Source organism: Tauraco erythrolophus, chromosome 20, assembly GCF_009769465.1.
Source record: "Tauraco erythrolophus isolate bTauEry1 chromosome 20, bTauEry1.pri, whole genome shotgun sequence".
Classification (NCBI taxonomy): Eukaryota; Metazoa; Chordata; class Aves; order Musophagiformes; family Musophagidae; genus Tauraco; species Tauraco erythrolophus.
The window spans coordinates 2,986,523-3,000,964 of record NC_141484.1 but is presented as its reverse complement, the minus strand read 5'-3'; the positions used below and the strand labels follow the sequence as shown (position 1 = coordinate 3,000,964).

Sequence of the window (14,442 nt, the reverse complement as noted above, 5' to 3'; positions counted from 1 at the left end):
TCTGTGCAGGGAGACATCCCATAGTGTTAGTTTTATGTGCTTTTACTGACGTGAATGGTGTACAGCCTTTGTAACACCTTTTTTTTTTTTTTTAGGAGGTGGGTTGTTTTTGAGGAAGCTGTTGCAGATAATGTTTGTTCACTGCTGTAATTGAGCCAGAGTCAAATTTGGAGAGATTATCTTCCCGGGACTTTGGTATTTGCATTGTTTACTGTGCTTGCATGGGTGATCACCTCTGTTCTAGGACTTTTGCAACCAGAACAAAAACCAAATTGTACTTAATACGTACCAGTGGTGCGATGATTCCTTCAACAAATAGTTCGGTTGCAAATCTAATACACTCATCGATATTTGGAATCGAGCAGCATGGCAGCATTACTCCTCGTAGGGTTTGGTGATGGTAGGAGTTAGGGGCTAATCAGGGAAGGGCGTATCTCAGCTGGTGTAAAAAGAAATAGGGTTTGAGGGAGAGAAAATTGCCCTTTAGTGAACTATCCTGCTATTGAGTGGCTTGATTTCTGATACATGAGCTGCCCGGCCTGGCACGGAGAAAGTATTCTGCAATTCAGAGATTATAAAATAATTACATGATTGCCTGCTTCTTGAAGGCATGAGGATAACATTCTTAAGTGCCACCAATTCAGTTACCACTCAGAAGAAAAGGCTCCTTCTAATCATGAAAACAGCGTCAGATTGCCCAATTTGGAGGGTAAACACGTGACAATCACGCTGCTGAGAGCCCTTCAGGGACAGGAAGCGGTGGCTGGACCCTACCAGAACCCCGCGGGGTGACGGCTGACCTGGCCTCATCCTGGGGAGGGAGAAGAGGGAGCGGAGGAAAGTTTGGTTTGTTGGTTGTTTTGTTTTGTTTTTTTTTTAATAAAGAAAATGAAAAAGGAAGAAAAAAAGAAAAAGTTTATTGCAAAACTCAGTGTTTTAGAGTATTTCCAGAGTCCACTAGGTATGTTACCAACAAATCAGTACATCCTGCTTTGAAGGCGTTAAAGCCTGTTCTGGGTCTTCTGCGCCCGCACACACACAAACTCACTCGCTCCCCTGCTCGTGCCGCGACACAGACAGGAACAGAAACGTACTGTGAGGTCAGTGACAAACATATTATTTGATCTGTATTGGAAATTGTTGTAAAAAAAAAAAAAAAATTAAATTACAGTAGAACCTCGCAAATCTGCAGAACAGGGAGCTTCCACACACACGCAAAACCTGGAGGCCTTATTCCACTTCCAAGCAGAGTTGTAATAGCAAAGTGCTGTAGTGAGGTCTCGTATCACAAAGACTTCAATAATCTTACAATTAGAGTCTACAGAACATTTACCAAAATGCTTGAAGTATCATAAATTAACAATAAATAAAAAGTACATCTTAATGCAACATTGTTATTTGTTCATTTACTCACTGTTTCACAAAACTCTAGTTTCTCTGTAAGGGGTCTTCCAGTCCTGGGTGCAACGCAGCGAGGTTCTGCTGGCCGTGATAAAGTGCTGAGGCAGAGGAAGGACGCGAGACCGCAGGTCTCGGGCAGTGAGGATGAATTGCTCTAGCCACTTGGTTGCAAGAGTGCCTGTTTGTTTTTCTTGGTTTTGTTTTTTTGGACATCTAAGACAGAAAAAACAAATCAAGCACCTTTCCCAAAGAGGTTTTTCTTTTTTTTTTTTCTTCTTTTTTTTTTTTTCAGATTGTCCCACATTTCTATGGCTGGTAAAACACAGACAGGTCAGCGTAGCAGTTAATGCATGACGCCACTTCCACTTAAATACACAGAAATGTTGGTTTGGGTTTTTTTCCAAACCAAACCAGACTTGTTTTATTTGTCCCCCTGAGTTGCCTAGAGGCATTAAGATGCATATAGCTGGGATAAGCAAGCTTGTGTCACCGTGAGTAGGACTCTCTCCCATTAAGACTAAATGAACAGCTAGTACGTTGCCTTTGATCATTCCCTTCATGCCTTCAACGTGCACAGGCTCGTTCAATTCTCACTGAAGTCAGCAGCAAAAAAAAAAAAAAAGAAAAAGAGAAAAAACCCAAAGCCTCTTGCTGACTTTGGGGAGCGAGGCGAGCCGGGGAAGGGGGTACAGCTCGACCCGGGCTGCGCGGGGCTGGGTCATGGGGGGGCTCCCACACTCGGTCAGCGATGCAGCAAAGGTTTCCTGGTGCACCTGTAAGCAAAGGTTTCGGGTACATTAAGACATACTGGGCCAAATCCTCCCTGCGGGGTGGGCTGGTTACGGCAGCGGAGCCAGGTCCATTGACACTTGCTGAGGCCTTATGGAAAGAGATGCTGGATCTGTAGTTTGTTTTTTTTTTTTCTCCTTATTTAAATAACAACTGGTTTACCTAAGACCTACCTATTAAAAACAGCTACACTCTATGCTGTAAGTTTCCCAACAATTTCACAAGCTAACAATACAAGATAGGTATGAAGAGATTGATTTAAAGACAGCTTTCCGTTAGGCAAAAGATGATTTTTCCTCTCCAGTTATTTAAGCTCAACTCCTTTAACAATCTTAGAATAAATTAATAAATACTACTTAAATTAGAAACAATACATCAAATCTGACTATCAATAGAAAACAGTTCTAAGGATACCAACCAGGAGAAGAAAAATGATCTTATGAAGTATGTGCAGTAATAACTGGCCATAAGGACATACAGAGCCTCTGTTTTCCCAGCATTTGTGACATTCAAGTTAAACCATTGCTAATGTTCTTCTAATTAAGTCAGCTACCTAGCCTAGCTGCCTCCTCAAATCTAAAACATGAGTCCATAGTCTTGCAGAAGAAGATTCAGTTGGCTACTGGTGGTGTACGAAATGCTCGTTTCCAGTCCATATCGTTGGTTTCTTGACTGCGTGGAATTTGTGGTACGGGATGGGTGAGGACAGTCAAGAGGCTGAGCTGCTTCTGCTGTTGCTGTTCTCAGTTTTTCTGGGATCAGTCGAACCTTTACCTATGCTTGTTATCAGGAAAGCAGCAGTGTGCGTCACATCTTCATGCTAGACAGATGTTATTCTTATGTGGCTATCCGTATTTTCTATGGAGCTTTCCATTGTTGGTTAAAAAAAAAAGTTCTTTCTAATAATTAAAAAAAAAAAAGGTGTTGGTAGCAACTGTTCACATTTAAAATTTTCACATTCCCTTTAGAATGTAGTTTTAAAATGTGGAGCAGAGTCGACATTTTCCGCAGTCTTACGCCGAGTACGTTAGATGGAGAAGGAACAGGTTTTTTTACGCTGTGCCATTACTGACTTTTCCCGAGTTTTCTGCTTTTGTAATATCCATCTCAATAAAGTCATCTGGCAAGTCCGGTAGGACCACCACTGCGCCCTCCTCCACGCACTGCTGCTGGCGGCGGCACAGCCCAGCCTTGCATGGTCTCACCAGGGACAGAAACACGGCACCCAGGACCATGCCAGCAGCACAGGAGTAAAAGGCTGAGCTGTAGTTGTGTGTCGTATCCACTAAGACACCTAGGGAGAACACATTTGCAGCAGTTAGCCACAACTCACTCGCCCTCTCCCTTGCCCATCCATCCCTCCTATAGGGTTTTCATTCCGGGTACCACTGCATCATTTTATTTGCCATGAAAACATACTCAATGAAAATCAGATGCTACCTTAAAAAAACAAAAGTAAACCCATTGTGTTCAGGGGTACATGGTGTCATCTTCAGGCAGGTCAGAAGCCTCTGGGCACTGCAGGGAGGCTCAGCCCTAGGTGCATCAGGCACCTATTTATTGTGACAGAGACTTCACCTTTCTGCAGCGTGCGGCAAAACACACGCACAGGGAAAGCGACTCGTTCCTGCCGTCCGCTAGAGCCTGAAGTGATGCCAGCTTTAGGTTTCTAGCAGGAGCAGGGAAGCACTGCAGTATTTTCCTTCCCTCTGAGGTTCCTCAGTGGAGGCTGCCTCGTCCGTGGGACTCTGCAGAGCTGCATTGCAGCAGTCTTCTGGCTCCCAAAGTCTCCTAATGCTAGTTTGCAGGGCTTTTAGGATGGTACTATGATTAGCGCTGCCAGAATGCTTTCTAGACAAGGGAACAGCACCAACAGCTGTCAAACACGCAAAAAATAAAGAAGAAAGTTTTAGTTACCTGCAAGGGGTGGTCCGGCCAACCCAGCAAAGCTTTGAATGAAGACGTAGACTCCAGCCGCAGAAGACATCTTTGCAATGCCAACCACGTCGTCTTCTGCCAGGAGGGGAATATGGGTGCCTGCTACCGTTCCGAGCATGAACCCAAAAAATATGCTACATGTCATCAAGCCCCAGAATTCAGAGGCAAAAGGGAAGGCAAACAACGCTACAGACAGCAGAACAACGCAGATGAGTTCAATGTAGATCTTGCGGATAGGCTCTTTGTTGAGAACCCAGCCAGCTGAAATTCTTCCAAAGACCTCTGCGATGGCCATGGCAGACAGTATGTATGCAGAGTGGTCTTTGCTGATGCCAAGGCTGAGACTCAGGGGAATGATGTAGAGGGAGGGAGCAAAGAAGCCCAGGGTAGCGAAGAGGCCAAAGAGTGCATAACAGATAAAGCTATAGTCTCTCATCACAGAAAAGTCCAGTAGTTTGTTTTTTGGTTCTGGAGGGGTGCTGTTATTGTCACTAAGTATCTGTACTTGTTCCTTTGGTTCTTCACTTTTCGGCTCTGCTTTGGTGTTTCCAGGCACATTGCTGGGTGAGGTAGTTATTTCTACTCCTGAGTCTATGGACTCTATTGAGGTGCGTGTTTGCTCGTTTTCAAGCATGTACTTGGTCTCCGTGATCTCTTCCGGAGGCTGCACTTTCACTTCTTCTTGCTCTTTGATGATAATGGGCCGCAACAGTGATCCGCAGATGACAACGCTTAGCTGTAGCACCCCGACAGAAAGGAGGCTGTATCTCCAGCCAATCTGCTCCTTCAAAGCAGTAATTGCTGAGGAGGAGGACAGAAGAAGAAAGTGTAACTAGAAAAGCCTGTATTTACACCAAGGAGCTATTTGAATTTACAGCTAGGGAAGTAACTGAAGCTTCATCCCTGGAGGGTCCCAAGCACTCAGCTCTTGCAGAGGCTGAGCAGGGGTCCCTCCTGGTCCATCCTGCCCATGGCCACCCAGGGGTCTGGCACCCACTTTCCTCCCATCAGCTGCAGCAGGCAAGAGTTATAGGTTGCATTTAACAGCTGGCTGACAGAAGCTATCCTCTAGGTAGCCACTTTTGAGGTCCCAGTGAGTTTGGGATGTGCGAGGACGAAGGTGGTGTTATTTTTAGTGAATGAGAGCAAACTCAACGTTTGAGTTTCCTCTTTCAGCTCACCCCACCCTGAAACCAGCTACTAGAGGAAGTCTCTTAGCTCTACTCAAAGCGTGTCACTGCTTAATTACAAGATTAGATCTAAGGAAGAAATTCTTCCCTCTGAGGATGGTGAGGCACTGGAACAGGTTGCCCAGAGAAGTTGTGTCTGCCCCATCCCTGGAAGTGTTCAAGGCCAGGTTGGATGAGGCTTTGAGCAACCTGGTTTAGTGGAAGGTGTCCCTGCCCATGGCAGGGGGGTTGGAATTAGATGATCTTTAAGGTCCCTTCCAACCCAAACCATTCCATGATTTGCAGTCAAAGCAGCTTTGCAATGGGTATTAGCTGAAAGCAAACGTGCACAGCAGAAAATCACCTGAACCGCAGAGGACAGGCAGTGACAGGGATGTGCTGCCTGGGGACAGGTCCCCTGAAGTCCAGGGCAGTTCAGCACGGTGCTAAGCACAAGCCCATTAACCTTTAGGAGCAGTTGTGTACTGCATGTGTTTTAAATAGCTGAAGTTTCTCGGTCTTATTTTTAGCCTGCTAGATCTATATAGGGAACCCAGCGGGCTGCGCATCAGTGAGGCACGTCCTGCTCTGGCAGGCGATGCTGGGGAGAGCTCAGGCATCCTTAGACCAGTCTCTAGGATTACTTGTAACCCTGCTTGCAGGGCACAAGTGCCACGGGCATGTGAACAACCACCTGTGGGCTTTAGCAACTCATGGAAAGGTCCGTGAGCCTGGTATTGATGGCCTTTGGCTCCCGTTTGCTTGGGAAAAGGATCAGAGCAGCGCTGTGCTTTAGGTGTGCACGTACGAACTCGCAGTATTCGGGCACTGTACCTGGTGCAAAGGAGAAAACAGCAAAACATTCCCCTGTAGATGCCACTGCTGTGACCAGCGAACGTCTTTTGTCAAAATACTGTGATAAAATGGTGACAGTCGGGAGGAAACTGAGGCAGTATCCAAGGCCTGTGAATAAATGCCAAAAATTGCCATAACAACAAGTAAGGGAGGGGGAAACACCGATGCAAGAACACGTTAAGTCAGCTTTCCCAGTGGTGAGATTACAGTATCATTTCGGCCAACTCAGCGAGTCACCCTGGAAGAAAATCATTGGGGAAACCAGAATGTTATTTTTTTTTTAATTGGAGGGGCCAAAAGAAAAAAAAAAAAAGAAAGAAGAAACAAAACAAGAGACCTAACCTCCCAAACCTGCTAGATAATGCCTTCTGTCCCCAAACAGCCAGCGAGGGCCACTTTGAGGACCTCATCTGCTTAAAGAGTTTGAGCCTGTAGCAATTGCTCTCCTAAGCAAGGCAAGCTCCCAGCCGAGGATGTGAGCAGGACACCCAGGCCAGACTGGAGAAGGGAAAAAGAATCAGAAAAAAAAACCAAAAAAACCCACAAAAGAGATAGAGGGAGAGGTCAGAGGATTTGACTCTATTAGCAGCTTTCATCTCCCCAGCGATCCCAGTCCATGCGAAGCGATCAGTACCAGCGCAGTGCTCTGCGGGACCAAGTCCCAGGGTGGTCCCTGGGTGAGGCAGGCAGAAAGCCAAGCCTTCAGCCCAGGTCATCATCTCTACTGGGAGCGGGAGGTCAGCTCAGAAGGGGCAGCAGCGTTTCTCAAGCAGTCCTGGTGTCACGAGGAGTAAAACCCCCGTGGGCACAGCCACGCTTGCGGGAAGGCGCAGGAGCAAGCGAAGCATTTGGCAGGTCTGGGAACAGGACGACTCACCTGAGATGACGCCGATGGTGATATACATGTCCACAACACTGCAGGCGAAGGAGGCGATGACCATGCCAGTGCTGATCAGCACCCCTCCAGCCATCACCACTAAGTGGTGACCGAAGCGATTGCTGAGGATCGTTGACAGAGGAGCTGGATGGGTGAGAGAGAAGTAGAGCCATGGTCAACACCCAAGTCAGCAACTTTGCCAGCTACCCCTATCTCCTTCTTGTACCCCTGCCCAGGTCCCCGTGACATGCCACCTCCCCTGCCAGTTGGCCTCACACAGCACAGCACTGCCCTTGGGCCATCCTTGGAGCACTGCAAACCTCGTGGCATTTAAGGTGTGCTAAAAAATCATCAGAAGAGACTAAGACAGGTGTGTGGCAGCCTGGGACAAACCTACAGCAATGTCCACGGACACCAGTGGTTTTCAGTGAGGCTCAAGTTATTTCTAACCCTTTTCACTACAGAATTAGGTTTCAAAACTCTTGTTTTTAGCCCTTGCTGATGAGAGCTGGGCTGAAACGGCCAGGCCAGGGTCTGTGGCATGGACCACGTCCCTGTACCACACAGCAGGACACGAGATGAGGCTCCGAGGGACTTCTGGGCTGAGACAGACGTTCCTTGTTATTTCAGGAGTGCAAAGCCTCTGGGCTTTACAGCTGTTACTGAGAATGGAGCCGTGAGAGACACAAAAGTCACAGGTACCAGGTCCTCATATGCTGAGTCAGCAGTACGACTGCCCCTTGCACTCGCGCTGAACGCCTGTTACTCTTACCTGTGAAGGCCTGTACAAACACACATATGGATATTATCCAGGATATCCTGCTGTTCGTTTCGTCAAAGCTTTCCCTCAGGTCATTAAAGAAGACGCCAAACGATTTTATAATGCCATATGTTAGAGCTTCCACAAAGAAGAAAGCAAAAGCAATTGTCCAACCCCATCCTCCATCAGGCACTTTAGTATAAACATTTGGAGCGGTGCACGGCATTTTTACAGCTTTGACAGTCATTTTTCTGATCTGCAAGAGAGGGAAGAAAGAGCCGGGCATCAGTTTAGGATGAATTTTGCTGAAAGAGGCACGGCCTGGCAGCTGTGACATCCCTCAGGCACCGCTAGCCAGTCCATGTGCTGCCGAGGGACTAAATGCGGAAGTTGGGCTGAAGTTTCTGCCTTTGTCACCCACGGGGCTCGTTTCTGCTGGTTCTCTTTGAGCCCAGGACCAGAAACTCTCTGCTCACCACCTGGGCGAGCTGTTCCCATCAGCAAAACCCAGCGCCCAGGAGCTGTCAGCTGTATTTCGGTGTGTGGGGGTGGATGGCTGCAGTTTGTGAAAAATCCACTGTGGGACCGAGCGCAGGCTCGTGGTGCTGCAGGAGCTCCCCAGGAGCACCCATCCTCCCCACCGCACCCTCCTGCCTGGCCTGGGGTGCCTGGTGACACCTTGGTACCACCCATTTGATGTAGGGTCGGTCAATGATCCAACCCACCATCGCGTCCTGCGGCGTCTGAAACCCACTGAGTGGCAATGGTGGCACTCGGGGTGATGGTGACTCCTTGGGAGGTTGCCCGTTCCCCAGAATGGCTGCTCCAGGGTTGCCAAGCCCCTGCTGCCTACAACGCCGTAACCTGGCAATGGATGTGGGGACACTGCCGTGGCCACCAGCTCCATGTGCTGCCCCCCAGGGCCTCTGTCACCCCAGGGTTAGGAGCAGGCTGAAGCCCCGAGGGGGCTGGAGGTGATCACCCCCTAAATCGCAGGGGGGTCTCCTCAGCCCTGCCCCGTGTCACCCGGGGCCGTGGATGCGCAGGGACAGTTTTCATCCTCGCTAACCCCGCGCACCGGCCACACCTGCAGGAGGGGGGGACAGACGGACACACAGTCCCGGGGTGAAGCCCCGGCGCTGGCTCTTACCGGCCACCCCGGGAGGGCACCGCGGGCAGCCGCCGCTGGTCCCCCGGCCCCCGGCCGCGCCGTCCCGGGCACGGCGTGAACCTGCGGCTCTTGCGGGCGGCGCGTTCCCTCCCCGGCAGCCACCAGGCATTTCCCTCCTCCATTTTATACTCCAGATCATCGGCACGACTTTCTCGGCGGAGGAAGCCTGAGCGGCTCCGGCAACGCTTCCCAATCCCGCCGGGGAACTTCTCACGGAGGACCAGGCGAGTGCGTGCGCGGTCCCGGTAGCACCGGCACCCACCGGGGACCCGTGCGCGGCCCCACGGGAGCCTGGCTGGGGTGGGGGATGCAGGGGCCCACCCCAGGGATCCCCTGAGCGGGGCAGGGGGGGTTCAGCACCCCCTCTGCGGTGCTGCACGGTGGGTCAAGGCTGGTGCACGGCGCCCTTGGGGGCTTTTCTGCCGAGGGATGGAGCGTGGGCTCCAGCATCCCTCCGGTGCTGCCTGTGCCAGGGCTCTGCTGCAGCCCGGGCCGGGCAAGGGGCAGCCCGGCGGGCCGGGGGTCGCGGGCAAGACCCCCGCCGTGTGCCCAGGCGGGAGCGGAGCCTCTGCTCAAAGTTTGTGGGAAGTGCCTGGATACCCCCGGAGAGAGGTACGGGGTATGCAATGAATTCCTGTGTCACTGCACAGGCATGGGGGAGATGAGATTAGAAGGAAGCACGCTATTTAGAAGTGGAAAAAAAAAAAACAAAAACAAAAAACAGAAAAAAACCAAACAAACAAAAAACCCCCAAACCAAACCAAACCAAAAACCATTATGTACATTATGTACACTTAAAATTTAAAAGAAATTATCATGCGGAAAAAAAAAATGCCAGAGCTGAGGGGCCCGGCATGGCCCCCCCCTTTTCTGCATCACTTTCCGAACATTTCAGACCTGATTTCTGCATCGCCACCGCCGCACTGGCTCCTCGGCGGGCGCCGGGGCCGCCAGCTAAAAATAAAGGGATGCGGAAAAAGGGAGGGTGGGGGGAAAGCAAAAAAGCAGGAAAAATGAAAAATAATTTCTAACAAAAAAAAAAACCAAAACACACACACAAAAAAAGCCAAACAAAGCCTCCCCCTCCCCCGGAGTCCCCGGGCGGGAGCCCACTCACCGGGCGGCGCTGGGTGCTGCGGCGGGGTTAGGGGCTGCCCATGGCCGGGGCAGGGGACCCTCGGCGGCGGCGAGAGGAGGCGGCCCCGCTGCCCGCCGGCCTCCGGCCGCTGCTGCTCCCGCTGCCCGCGGCGGCGGCTGCTCTGCGCTCGCTCCCAGCCCTTATATACCGGCTGGAGCCGGTCTCCGCCGGCGGCTCCGCAGCGCCATGTGCGCGCCGGGCCCGGCTCGGCCCAGCGGCGGCGCCGGCACCGCGTGTGCGGCGGAGGGGCGGTGCTGGCGGCGGGGGAACGCGGCCCCCCCCCCGCCCCGCTCCTCGCCCCGGCCCCGCTGCCAGCCCCCCCGGGCCGGCACCTGCCGGAGCGGGCTGGGCTCTCCCCCCTCGGCCGCGCCGCAGCCCCGCGGGGGGCGGCCGGGGCCGGGGCGGCGCCGGGCTCGGCAGGTCCCCGCCGGTTCGGCCGAGCCGGAGCCGCGGGCGCGCTGCGGGGAGGGCGCCGCTCGCCGGGGGTCGCCGGGCGGAGGAGCGGGGGCCGAGCAGCGGGAGGGAAAATGCAAAGGGCGGGGGAGCAGCGCCGGGAGCGCGTTTGGGGCCCCCTCGTTGCTTCCTCCCCCGCGCCCATGGCGGGGGCTTGGAGCCCGCTCCGGTTTGTTGCCCAAGTTTCGAAGCCCTTGGCAGAAAAGGCCTCGATATCCTTACGGGAAAGGGATGAGGTGGTGGAAGTTGGGGTGTGGGCAAAGGACATCCCCGCACGCTTTAGAACCGGGGTTCTGTTGCCTGCCTCCCTCCTCGCCCCGCAGCAGTGGGATGCAGTGCCGGGAGCATCCCGAGTTCGGGCTCACTGCGGAGCAGGCAGCCGCTGTCCCGTTTGCCATGCGGGGCACTGGGAACGGGACAGGAGCAGCTGGGACGGGGCTGAGCACACGCTGGAGCCCCACACGCCGTTTCGGAGGACGCCAGTGTGCGCTCGTCCCCTCCATGCTCCAGCGTTGCAAGAAGCGCGTGTTATGTTTTTAGGGGAAAACATCTCCTTTAGGTAAGGAACTTAAAAAGTAGCGATTTGTGAGTCAAACTGGAATCAGGCGAGAGCGACTCACCGCCTACATGGATGGGGGAGGAAGGGAATGGGTTGGGGGGTCAGATATCTGACACAGAGAGCACGGGGCATGGGTCCTTCCCAGCAATGCCCGGCAAAGAGGAATGGAGCCAAAGCGATGGGCACTTTAGAGTTTCCCCTACATTTCCCTGAAATCAGTTAAGAAGAGGAAAAAACTGATAGTGCTGCATTTCCCCGGCTCACTGTGCCACGGCCACTGCTACTGCTGCATCCCAGTGCTGGCCTTGATGCTCTGGGTGCAGACGGATGCTGCTGGGGAGGTTTTGGAGCCTCCCACCATTCCTCGGGGCTCGTGGCGAGTGTCTTTTGCCCACAGGTAATAGCAGAGGGCTCAGAGTGGTGTGCGACTGGACCTGTGCTCCCGCACTGGCCTGGGACCCCGCTGCCTTTTGCTGGGTTAAAGTGGAACCTGGCGATTCTGGTTCGTATCCCTGGAAAAACTACGCGGGTGAAAACATCCCTTCAGTGCCTCACCCGTCAGCAAGGGCTGTGGGTTGATTTGGCAGGACGCCGTCCTCTTGGTGTTCTTCCAGTGCAGGTAAGGGCAGCAGGGACAAAATTCCACAAAATTCTAACAAATCAGGCCAGTTAGCTATTGATTTTACTCAGTAGCTTCGAGAAAGCCGCCGCTGGTTTCTCGTGGCCGTGCTGGTCCGATGGCTGCTGCCTTCACCAAGCCGCCGATACTCTTGTCCTCACCAGCAGATTTCGGCAGCTTCACCCTTCGCAAACAAGCCAAAATCCAGGTGCTGGGCCTCGGGGAGCGATAGGGACTGCACCCTGTGTGCCCTTGGGGAGCCCCGTATCGCTCCGTCCCACGGGAAAGCCCTTCCTCTGAGGGGTTATGCCTTTCCTGGATGTGGATCAAGAGTGACCACCTCGTCTGGCCTCAAAGAGCCAGATGCCCAGTTACACAAGCTTTTCCTTGAGAATGGGTCACCCTCCCCGAGCCATATTTCTTCCTGGCAGCGACAGTGCAAGTGGTTATGGGACAACAAAAGAGGTTTGTGCCTCCAGGGGAGAAATAAGAATGCAAATATCTTTGGCATGAAAAAACAAAGGTGATTTACTCCTTGGTATTTCTTGTCAGTACTTTGCATCTGTCTCTGCTTCACCTTCTCATTCCTTGCCTTTGGGCTTTCCAGGTACAGTAAGGCTTTGGGGAGCGATGGGGGCTGGAGGGGGAGGGATGGGGCTGATCATGGGTGGCTGTAGCCCCTCTGGCCCAGGGCTTTGCAGCTCTGCTGTGAAATGCTTTTTCCCCCATGTTGTTTGCCCACTTTGGGGGGATTTCCCCTGCTGCAGCCTGGCCTGGCCATGTCTCACCAGGATGCTTTGCCCTGGCACATCCATTGTGGGTCCGTCCCGTGCCTGGCAGCGGCTTGCACCGGGACGTGCTTCTCCATCTTCCCAGGGACTTTTGCACCACTCCCAGCTCGGGTGCGTGGCCGGTGTTTGAGGGCTCTGTAAACCAGAGCGGCGGAGAGCGAGCGGCCCGTCGATGGGCATAAATCAGCCGGGAGCTGGAAAACAGGGCGGGCTGCAAACAGAAAGGGAGCGCGGGCCCCTGCTCTCTGCCGCCGGATGGGTCAGGGACTTCCAGTTCATTTATTCTGCTGGGGTTCGCCCAGCCCTGCTCAGCATGTGTAATGTTTTCTCTGAAAGACCCAGCAGTTAGAGGGGTGAAAAACATTCTCCTGTCTCAGGAGCTGGCAGAAATCCTAGTAAATCTGCAGAAGTATGTTTTTGTCGATGCTGCTTATTCTGTTAGAGGAACTAGTATAAACTATTCCTGGAATAAAGTCTTGACTCTGTTCAAAGCATTGTCAGGACAGTTGTACCGGGAACAGGGCTTTGCTGGTAAACATGCCGGGACCAAGGAGGCCTAACGGGGCAGGCACAGAGCTCGTGCCCCACGGATAAACCCCTCACAAGGCACCTGCTGCCCTTTGCTGCCCTCAAATGAAAATTATGATCTGTGTGTAGTCAATCTGGAAACAAAACACAGGGTTTTTTTCTCTCCCCTGAAGGCCTGGCTATCCCTGCCGGGATGTGCCATCGTCCAACCCCTCCAGACAGCGGCTGGCATCCCCTGGTGGGGTCACGGTCAGCACCGTGAGCCAGGCCACGGGGGCATGTCCCCATCCTGCGGCACCTGACAGCTGTGGGGTCGGCACACAGCTTGAGTCATTGCTTCTGCTTGTCTGCCTCAGTTTCCCTGACCCCAGCTGGCATGAGGGGCAATGCTGGGAGCTTCCGGGGTGGTTCTAGGACAACAGCAGGTGCCCACTTCGGTTTGAATTTCTCTTCCCCTGCTATGTCCTTATCTCCCTGCTCCACTCAGCCGGGTTGGGGATGCCTGCCGGGGCTTTTGGCAGCAGAGCAGGGCTGCTGGTGCGGGTTTGGGCCGGAGATCAAAGCTGTGACGCCCTGGGTGGGGTGCGAGCCCCGGGTGCTGGCGGGGGACAGCTCAGCACAGCCGGCACAGCCGCGCGTGCTTCAAAGGGCGGCAGGTTTTTCTGGGCTCCAGCTGCTGCTTTGCTCTCCAGGCAGGCGTGAAAATGTGAAAGAATGTGAAAAATGTGAAAATGATCGTACTGGCCCCAAGATTTGTAAACTTCTGGTTAATGTGTAATAAATACATGACAGATACTCACAGCACTGGGCAGGTGGCTGTGGCGTTTGGTGGTGGTGGTGGTACGGCCGCGGCACCATCCCCGAGCCCAGGAGGCATCTTCCTCCCCTGCCCTGGGGCCAACCCCAGAGTGTCCTGAGCAGCGCTGGTTGGAGAGGCTTTGGAGTTTTCCTAAACTGGTTTACCTGGTTTCGACTTATCCCTCGTCTTTCCGTGAACTGCCTTGTCTGGCTTAGAAAAATGCATTTTATTTAATTTAATTCTTCCTTGGTATATTTTATTTAATTCTTCCTTGGTACAAGGTGCGTGCCGTGAAGCCCGGGTGCACAGCATCCAGCCCGAGTGATGCCAGCACCCGCAGCCCAGTGCCGCACGGCGAGGTGCGCGGTGACAATGCCGGTTGTCAGGAGGCCTTGGTTCCTGGGCGTGATTCTGCCCAGGTAGCTCATCGGGCTTTTACCAGCAGTGCAGGATTTCCTGCTTGGCACAAAGTGAGGTGCCGCAACAACCGTGTTCCCACCATAGTCAGCCTGGAGGAATCTCTTCTGAGTCACTTATTTTTTTTGCAAAAAAAATACCTACGAGATGGTCCTTCAGCTCTGCATTGCTCTGGTTG

At 52.9% G+C, this 14,442-nt stretch overlaps 1 protein-coding gene across 2 annotated transcripts; it reads right to left on the bottom strand.

The window, feature by feature from the left end:
- Positions 1-896: 896 nt before the first annotated feature.
- SLC16A6 (solute carrier family 16 member 6) lies at positions 897-10,125 on the bottom strand. 2 transcript variants are annotated; one of them, XM_086624122.1, is made up of 6 exons: positions 10,078-10,125; positions 7,802-8,045; positions 7,030-7,173; positions 6,132-6,260; positions 4,108-4,929; positions 897-3,484 (listed from the first exon to the last, which is right to left on the bottom strand). In XM_086624122.1, the coding sequence occupies exons 2-6, from the start codon at positions 8,034-8,036 to the stop codon at positions 3,243-3,245; spliced, it is 1,572 nt and encodes a 523-aa protein (XP_086480248.1). In that variant the 5' UTR covers positions 8,037-8,045; positions 10,078-10,125; the 3' UTR covers positions 897-3,242. The 2 variants fall into 2 exon arrangements, with proteins under 2 accessions (XP_086480248.1, XP_009990338.2); XM_009992036.2 differs by lacking the exon at positions 10,078-10,125 and having other exon boundaries at positions 7,802-8,672.
- Between the last annotated feature and the right edge of the window lie 4,317 nt (positions 10,126-14,442).